The sequence below is a fragment of the Parus major genome, chromosome 14 (assembly GCF_001522545.3).
Source record: "Parus major isolate Abel chromosome 14, Parus_major1.1, whole genome shotgun sequence".
In the NCBI taxonomy this organism is placed as follows: domain Eukaryota; kingdom Metazoa; phylum Chordata; class Aves; order Passeriformes; family Paridae; genus Parus; species Parus major.
Genome location: NC_031783.1, coordinates 3,636,879 through 3,646,764, shown reverse-complemented (window position 1 = coordinate 3,646,764; position 9,886 = coordinate 3,636,879). Strand labels below are relative to the sequence as shown.

The window sequence follows — 9,886 nt, the reverse complement described above, 5'->3', positions numbered from 1 at the left end:
TCTTCTCTTCTCCAGGTGTGCTCATAGAACAGCTCCTCTGGGGTGCAGATGAGGAAAGCAGAAACCTCACAGTGCAGAAAACCAGGAGTCTCAACAGGTTCATTTTCATCACAGGAGCCCATGTGGAGCTGTATTTTGTATTTGTGACTATACCAGAGGTGATAATGGTGTTATTGCTAATGGCAGGCTATGGCTGAGCAGTGTTTGCACAGCATCAGGGTTTTCTTTATTTTTATTTGTTTTTTCTCTTCTTCTTTTTCCTCAACCAGTGAGCTGGGGCTGCACAAGAATTTAGGAGGGGACAGAGCCCTCCCTCTGCACACACAGACAAGAGCTCTGTCCTTTGACCCCTCTGCCCAGTTTGCCCTGGTTAGTGTGCAGTGGTTTTTGGCAGGTCACAGACAAACTGCTGTCCCTAATGCATCACAGATGTAAAAGGATTTCAGAAGTGTCAGAGATAAAGGGTTAACTACTCAGTGAGAAATCCCAATCTTAACTTCTAGAATGCTCCACAGTGCAGTGAGCTCCTAGAAAGGTCCACAGCCAGAAGAGTTCTGGGACGTACATATCAACTTCTGATGTTAAACAGTCCTGAAGGAAAAGTAAATGCTGCCAAATACAAATATACTTTGCCAAATTCATGTGGTTTCACCAATTTAAATTTCTTAAACGATGTAGCATGAGGACAAACTTTTCATCTTACATCAACAGATCTTTCTCACTTCCCAGAGCTCTCCTTCCTCCCTGGAGACACATTTTCCAGCTTCCACCTCATATTCAAAATTTAAACACCTATCAGTTACATGATTTCTAACACATCTTGCAGGAGCAGTAAAAATTCCCACAAAGGATGTTGTTTATTGCTTGTGCCTGTGCTACACAGGAATTTCACTACTTGTGAACACAGACTTGTGAACCCAGTAACTAACCTCAAATGTTAGTTTGAGGGTTTCACAAAACCCTTTTTTGTTTTTGTGGGACAAAAAACAAATGGAATTTTCCCCACCTCACCCCCACCTGTTTCTTCCAGCAGCACACCCCAAAGCCCAGAGCAGACTGGCCAAGTTGAAAATTTGCTGTCCCAAACTATCCAAGAGCCTTTTGTGGCTGTACCTCCCTGCTGTGTAACCAGAAAAAGTTTCAGAAGTCTGTAAGCTCTTCAAAGAAAAGAAGATCAAGTGTATATCTTCATTAAAGGGTGGTGGCACCCTTGACATGACCCAGATCATCACTAGGAATGTCATATTTCAATTAGCTTTGCCCTGTGCTGGTAGGACTTTGCATATCACACACTCTCCATACACATTTAATAACTGCAGGATTTTCTTAAGGAAAAATTTCAAATTTTTATGAGACAGGAAGGAGCATGAAATTATAAGGTCCTTTTCACTGTTAAATGAAAAAATCATTGACAATAAAAGTTACTGGATTAGAGGGAGAGCAGAGGAAAGATGGCCCAGGAACGCAGGCAATGATTTGGGATTTGAGAAACATGAATTCAAATCCTAGCTCTGCTATAGTCCTTCTCCTGGCACATCACTCAGGCTGCTCAATTTTCTGGCTTCTCCTTCTGTAATAAAGAGATAATAGCACATACTAATCTCACAGGAATATTGGGACTTGATATCTCCTAAATGCCACGGAGCTGTGGATATGAACTTGATCAAAACCCCATTAATGCTGCAATCTGGAGAAGATCCAGAGCTCAAACAATTGCCAGTGGAAGTATTGTGGGTGTTGACATGCATGGGGAAATTTTCATAAAGCCTGAATAAGAAAATGTCTGCAGTGTGATGCTTATGAAGGAAGTATCTCAGTGGTGTCAGAAGACAGGCTGCTATGTACAGTACATCCACAGGCTAAAGCCAGGCTATGTTTAACCCCTAAGGCTTTTACCTGGTTAACCCAAAACACTTGGAAAGATGGAGAATTTAGAAAGTTCAGAAAAAAAAATTGGGACTGAATTCTTAAAAGAGAAGAAGGAGAAATTAGGAAATTGTTGCAATATTTCTTTACATGTACGTTTGTATACAGCCAAGGGAAAATGACAATGCTGATTTTAGTTACAGAGTTATATTTTGCAATAATCTACAGTGATATTTCAAAAAAACCCTCATGTTTGGAGTCTGCCTCTTGTTTTAAAGATGTCCTGTTCGATTCCAGTGAGCCTTATGCTCCTGAATCTGCTTGGAGAGAGCAACTTTAGCTGCCCAAATAAATACAGAAATCATCTGCAGCAGTGATAAAGCACAATCAAAACAGGGACAGTGTCTTCCTTTATTTCTGTAGGAAGATCACAGATTCAGTGAACTGAGCAGCAGAACCACCTGTAAATCACAAGCAGACCACTGATATTCTGGTTTGTATCCATTAACCATTCAGGTAATGACAAATACAGCAATGGTTTCACATTTTCACATGACTCCCACACAACTGTTCTTTTGTCCAAGATATTGCTGATTTTACTCACAAGCTTCACACTAATGATGGCAAGGAAAAAACTCACAATACTTTCTTCCCCTGTGGGAAATGAAACCCTGGAACATGCAGAGTTAAAAAACCCCAAGCCCACCAAATTAAACAAAAGTAGCATATTTAGCTCCCTGAACAGGAAAGCACATATCTAATGAAACCTATTTAACTCATGGAAAAGCAATATTACAAACCAGCCACCTAACACTGAATTACCTCACAGCAGCACTAGGGAAAAAAATTAAAAATAAATCCAAGACAGGTCAGGCTCACCTCCCCTAGTTAAGCTTTTTCTGAAGCAAAAACATCCATGAGAATATTCTGCTGCTCATCATTAGCAGTGGGTAAATGCCTCGCTGCTCCTGGTCCTTAATGAATTCCTACAATAACTGTTGAAGATATTTGAAGATATTGCAAAACAACAATGAATAATATGACAGTGGAGCAGATACTAACAACTAAACAGTTCCCCATCCTAGCTGGGATAAAGTAATGGAGCAGAACTTACTGCATCATTTACGTTGTCTAACTACCATTCTTCATCCCTTTTTCAATGTAATTTGCACATATCAGTAATTCAAAGTGCTGCAATTTAAAAAATATTCAACTCTCTAGGCTAATACTCTCATTCAGACTGCATCTGAATAGAGATGAATAAATAAGAATACCATCATTAAATTTCTTTCTTCTATATTTATTAGAATGAAGTTATAATATTAGTTTATTTCTAAGATAACTGTGGTATTTTATAATAGGTCTCTTTCACAATTATTTTTTTTTTCCATGCCTCACAGGTAGAAATCCCTAGATCTCCTCAGACTCCTCCACAGCATGTTGTGATGCTTTGGAAAATAGATTGATTGTTTTAACAATTTTTAAAGATGTGTTTAATGAAGGGAGAAAAAGGACTCATAATGCCCTATAATATTTTAAGTGCAATAACAGCTATTTCTCCCTTACTTTGTTCTGCATGTTTACAGTCCCAAGGAAAACACAGCTCTCTCTACAATTAGAGAAAAGGGGTTTCAATGTCCTTTTTCACTGGCTTTACAGGCCCTTCCTGCAAGTGCCTCTGCCAGACTGCAGGAGGAGTGAAGGTAACCTGGAGAGCCAAAGCCTTTTAGCACAAATATCTTTACATCCAGCAGGGTTTAAAACATGGATGGCCATGGCAGAGCTTCCACAGGATGAAGCTGTCAACATGAACCCCTGGCTCATCCTTTCTCTGTTACTTAAAAATCTCCTAGTCAAGGGAAGGTGTTACTAATAAACCAAGATCACTTAAGTATGTTTATCAAATTATGGAACAGCTGTTGCTGGATGCTCAACCTGAAGAGTAAGAAAAAACAATAGGATGGGCAAGAATGATATAAACTTTCTACCAAACACCGAAAAACTTCTGATTTTTTTTTCTTTTCTCAGAGAACTCAGGTGCAATACCGAAGGGAAATGTCTTGTTTGCCAAGAAACTGCAGTTTCAGGCAAGAGAGCTGTGTAGGGGAGGGCAAAGCAGAGCAATTAATCTTTCAGAATCAGCTGGACTCAGAGAAATGAAACTCAGCCCAAGTGTCCAGCGCTGTGAGCTGAGAGCCCTTCCCTGCCAGCACACACGGGTCAGTCCCAGCTCCTGCTGCAGTTTCAGCTGGGATAGCACAGCCAGAGCAGGGGCTCTGCCAGCACTGCCCTCTGAGCATCCCCACCTCAGGGAGCCCCAGTTTGCCCCAGTGCAATGGGAAAACCTCTGCACAGCAGGGAATGAGCCAAGACTCTGCCTAGCTGGGCTTTGCATCCACTGTTGCCACACACCCCCTGCCTGTCACTGTCTTTGATTTCCCACTGTTTGCATGTTTGGAACAATTCCATCTCCTCTGCTGCCATGTTTATTTTCAGTGGTTTCTGGACCTGCCTTCTATTGCTTTGTTTGCTGGTTTGCTCAATGCACTGCAGCTCTGCTGGAGTACCGTGGCATTACTGTACCCTTCATAGAAGGTCAAGCACCTAAATCCATGGGCTGTGAGACTGAATTCTAAAATCCAGGATTTCTCTGTAGCTGGACTGTTAAAACTAGACTTACCTCAACATATTTCTCAATCGAAATGAAATAGGAGAACACTGCAAAGCAACTATAGCTAGGCATTGAACTAAAATTCAACCAAAGCACGCTGAATACAAAATGCAATTATTACAAGAGATTTTTGAGAAGGGGCAGATATTTGTTTCAACACATACAGTCCCAACACCTTAACACCTGTGTGCTGGACTGGAATTTCTGGTTTGAAATGCTTTTTCTCAGGCAGGGAAGGGGACAGAGCATTTCAGCAGCGTGGTAGCCGTGCTCGGTGTCCCGGGTGAGGAGGGCATCCCGCCCAGCCAGATGGAGCTGCCAGGAGCCAGCTCCCATCCAGAGCTGTTTCCAGGCAACACTCGGGGCTGGGGCTGAGGCTGCTGACACAGGGACCCCTCAGCTGATGGATAGTCCTGCTGCTGGGCTGTGGGCACCAGGGAAAATCATCAACAAATGATGCTCGTGGAGGTTGGGGAGCGTCAAACCTTCCTCGGGTTCCAAATGAGCCTTTCCTTCTTCTTTCATCATCCCCAAACCTCTGCTTCAGCTTATTGAGGGAAAAATTAATATCTTTTCCTGGAAACTACATTTATAGCTACTGAGGCACTGTGTTCACAGCCAAATTAATGTTAGCTTCCTCAAAACATGCTGTGATTATCTCAGGGACCGCTGTCTCCCCTGGGCTGGAAACCCCAACCTCCTTCGTGCAATTTTTACCAGAATTTTTCTAACAAAAGCTGTCAATTGCATCAAATTCTGCTAAGGGCTGTAAGGTTATTCTGTGCAAGAAAATACTGTTCGTGACAGAGGAAAAGCTAAAAGCAACAAGCATGCTGAGCACTACAGAATTGATTTAAATCTATCCTCAAGATGAACAGGCGCTTTTTTTTCACCCAGTAAGCCAGGCAGTCTTTTTGAAATAATGAAATCTTATTTCAAAGACATTAAGAGGAAGATTGTGTTCCGTGTAGGAGAATAAATGCAAAACTCTTCTTTTTTTTCTAGCAAGGTCTGTGTCTCTAATTTTTTTCATTGACATGAAACTTTGTGTGTTGGGGCAGAACTCAGTTTCTCACATTAATATAGTGGAAAAAAAAGTCTATTATTTTGTCAATACCCCTGTGCAACACAGAACAAAGAAGGGTGTAATTATAAATGTATAAATGTATATACAGCAAAAATATACTCAGCCTAATACAGAACAAGCCATGCTCACTGCCTAATATAAAAGATCCAAGAACAGGAGTTTATTTTAAGCAGAGGATTATTAAAAACTGTTTAAGAGGTATAAAATACACATCTTCCAGTAATTAGAGTTTTTTCTAATACTTCTGTGTTTACTGTAAGTGTAGAAAGTTATACCCTGAATAAAATGTGCTTAATCATTATTGGTTTTATGTATGTGTTACAAAGAAAAACTTTAGTAAAGGATAAATGCCAAGTGTGAATGAGCAACAAGTGTTTGGGATTTGAAAGCCTCTTCTCAGAAAGGGAAAAGGCAAAAAATTAATCAGCACAAATACTTTTTTCACATGCCCTATAAATTTTGGAGCTTAGCTCATGATATTCTCTGTTCTGACTTTACAGAGATCATTTTCTAAAGGAAAGCATGATGAATTAATTATCCATAGCTGTTCCAGGGGAAAAAAGTGTCTGTGAGTAATCTGAACACGAGGTAATCAGCCAGAGGTGACACAAACACGACAGTGACACAACCCAAACGCGTACGAGGGGAAACACAAGAGAAAAATCACTTCACCCTACAGCCAGAACCAGGCAAGATTATTTTCTAAGCATGTCAGTGCCCACTGAAGAATAAAAACCATCAGACCCTGTGCTCATGCTCTTTTAGTGATGCAGCAAGCTGGGGAGTCCAAAGGATTCTGCATTAATTGTGCCAGCACAGGACTGACCTCAGGAAATCAACAGGCAAGACAAAAATCAGGGACTTACTGAGAGGAGGCTCCGCTCATGGAAACAATAGGCACCACTCGCATGGGGCTTCTGTGGAGTTTCCTGGGGAAAGAGAAATGAATTCTTATTGGAATGAGGGATTCAGGGCAGCTCCTGCTCCTGCCCTACACTCACAGAAGGCTTAAAGATTCAACAAAAAATACACTTGCCAATGCACTGCTTGGGCTGGCACTGCACACACCGCTGGGTCACAAGTGTGCTTTCATTGTAGTACAAAGCCAAACAGCAAAATCTGCTTATTGATTCACAAGCGTGATTTTATTATTTATTTATTAAGCATTCCATGAGCAGAAAATACATTCAGACAGTTTGCAATGCATTTGAAACCAAAAATCTATGTTTTCATTGTAAATTTACCTACTAAAATAGACATTACTAAGCTATAACTGTAAATTTTCCCCAGCACAAGTTATTGTTTCAATAGGAACACACCACTGTAATTTGCTTTTTGTGTATCTTTCAATTGAAAATTTGCAGCATTTTTGCAAAAGAAAAATTATCATAAAATGCATCACCAAAAGGGGGGCATTCAGAATATATTGCACAAGCACATCCTTGGGAATTCCAGTAGGGTAACACACTATTCCATGCCATTCTTTCTTATTAATGAGCAGCTGTGACATGTAATATTTTACTGAATTATTCACTGAATTTTAGTAGGTACAGTAGGCTCAGCCATGTTTTACCTCACAGTAACGCTACGTGCATTTTTCATTTCCACGTGCAAATGGCAATATGTACTCTTTTACAGAAATACTCCTGAAAATAGAATTGCTGTTCATATTTTGAGTCTCCAAAAATAATACACACCTAGGTCAGAGTATAATCAAATCATTCTGTGAGTAAATTTAATATACTTTTTATCCACTTCAGTGAAATTCCAAACAGTAAACACACTGGGTATTTTTTCACAAAATATCCCGCCCCTTGTATGGGGTTTCACTTTAAACAAAAAGAAAAAGAAAATTAAATTAGTAACTAAATAAATAAATCAGTGGTTTCTTTCTAGTGCAAGTGAGGGAAAATGGGGCCAAGGAGCACCAGCAGCAGGAAGGCACGTGCTCTATGAACATGTCAGGCAGCATCACAGTGATCACACCCTGTTAGAAGAACTTCAGGTTTGGAAAGGTGGTGAGCAGAAGCAGCAAACACACTTGAATTTCTGTCTCTTGGAGCTGGGACCATCACTTGGGGAGCATCTCTCAGAGCAAAGAACTGACCTCACACTGAGGCCCTCAGCGGCCTCACTGCCCACACACTCACAACAACCAATTTCTGAGCTGAACACACATTTCCTTTTATTTATTTCCTTCTATTTATTCCTTTTATTTTATTTATGTTTTTTTTGGGCAAAAGCAAGCGTGGCACACTTAGAAACTTGCACTTTGTACAGATTTCTCCCCATCTGGAGCACACCCAGCCCTGCCGGGGCAGCACCAGCCCGCCCAGGGCAGATATCACGACACCGCTGACATTCCACCACCCACCCCACAGCAGGTCACCATTTCCAGGGCTTGTACAGACCCCTGGGCCTAAAGAAATTCCCTAGAAGTTGTCTTACCAGAATTTGTTATCCAGCTACTCAGGCAATACCTAAACAACAAGCAAGATTTCAGGCCTATTCACGTGGTTATATGAAAGACTTTTCAGCAGAAGGAAATACTGGAAGGGAGGAGCTGGAAAATGCCAGTTTTGTGTGAAAAACCCCTAGTGTAATTCTGATAAAACCCAATTTACAGGCCTCAGGACAACCTGGCTGGCTCTGGCCTTGGGCATTACACTTTATTCCTTACACTGCTATGAAACAGTTGAGAACTGTCCACACAAATGATCCTGAGGAGAAACACCATGTGCACATGCCCAGAGCTGAATCTCCTCTTCCACAACTGCCATAAACTGTGGCAAAACACGAATCAGGCCAGTTTTGCACTGCTATGACTCAGAAATAAATTCCCAATCAGCAGAGTTTTGCTTGCAGCTGGTACTGGGTGGCAGGGGCACAAAGAGCAGCAGAACCCTCCTGCAGTGGCCACAGAGCTCCTGCTCTGGCCAGAGACAAACTGGAGAGGCAGCAAGTCCAGCTGAGTGTGTAGAGAGAAGTTTGGCAGAGATGATGAGCTATTAAGAGTCCCTTAAAAATGAAGAAGTGTTTCCAGGTGAAAGTGTTGGTAGTGAGGTACCCCAGGGGCTTCTCCCTCTGGGCAGCCCAAGCAAGCCCAGGCTGTTCTGCAGGGTCACTGAGAGAGAGCCCCAGGCCATTCAGGCTTCACAAAATATTCCAAGACTATCCCAGACATGTTATTATTTTCCAGTAGAAGTGGCTTCGTGAAGCATTGTATTAAAGAAAAAAAAAAAAAACAACAAAAAAACAAAACCCTGAACCAATAATAAAAATCACTGCTAATACATATATACAATTACTAAGTCTGACTTAACATTTACTGCTTCAAACCCTTATCAAAAGCCCAGGTCTAAATTGATCTAATCGGATATTTTTAATTCTGCTCTAAAAATGCAATTAAACAATGATATCTGTTGCTGCAAGTTAAAAGCCATTCCCTTTAGATAACAACCAAATACAACAAGCAGTGAGTTCTGCCATCATTAGACTTCTAACCATATTACTTCTATTTTGAGGCTTTTTTTGTTTGGTCTCAGTTTAATTTCCTGTCAGCCTTACAAGAGATTTCTAATGTTTGGGCTGTAGGATATGCTCTGATTAAAAATAATCTTCCCAATTACTGCCTGGCATGACTCTACTGCCACATGCACTCTGCCACTGGCTTCTGCATTTCTGTCAGCAGTAATTGTGTCTGTAGCTTCTAACTGTAAATGAAAACCCAGGGGGCATATTTGGGTTCCAGTTTCCTTTGCCCAGCCATATCTTTTAATTTGCACTGTCTGTCAAAAGGAGATGTTTGTAGGCACTAAAAGGAAATCCTCAGAACATCAGGTTAAAAAAAGGGAAAAGGAGAAAAAACAAAATGCAACTGGAATATGATAAACCACATTTGATATTTATGCCAGAATACTCAACACAGAGCAGCTCACTGCACTGATTAGCCTTAGAAGAGGGGGACTGAAACCATTTACTGAGCATTTCTAGCTGCACTTTATTACCATTAAACTTAATCCTGAATCTTAACCATCACCTTCGTATGGCTTTTTTATTTTTTTATTTCTTTATTTTTTTTAATTCAATCATTACAATGAATACTTTACAGAACAGCATTTCTTATCACAGTGGAAAAAAATTATTATTTCTCTGGGCTCTGGCCTAAACAGTGCTGTGGGATTTCCATCTGCAGCCTGGCTGGGCCGCAGACATTCCCCTCTTTGACCACCCTGGTCCTTCTCTCCAGCCTTTGGGTCCCT

At 41.0% G+C, this 9,886-nt stretch overlaps 1 protein-coding gene across 5 annotated transcripts in view; it reads right to left on the bottom strand.

Annotated features, from left to right (window-relative positions):
- Positions 1-9,886, bottom strand: part of RBFOX1 (RNA binding fox-1 homolog 1) — a 1,108,850-nt gene that overhangs the window by 630,007 nt on the left and 468,957 nt on the right. For all 5 annotated transcript variants that reach the window (XM_033517815.1, XM_033517813.1, XM_033517814.1 and 2 more), the window contains one exon: positions 6,491-6,553. In XM_033517815.1, coding sequence (XP_033373706.1) covers positions 6,491-6,553 — 63 coding nt within the window. The remainder of the gene's footprint in view (positions 1-6,490; positions 6,554-9,886) is intronic.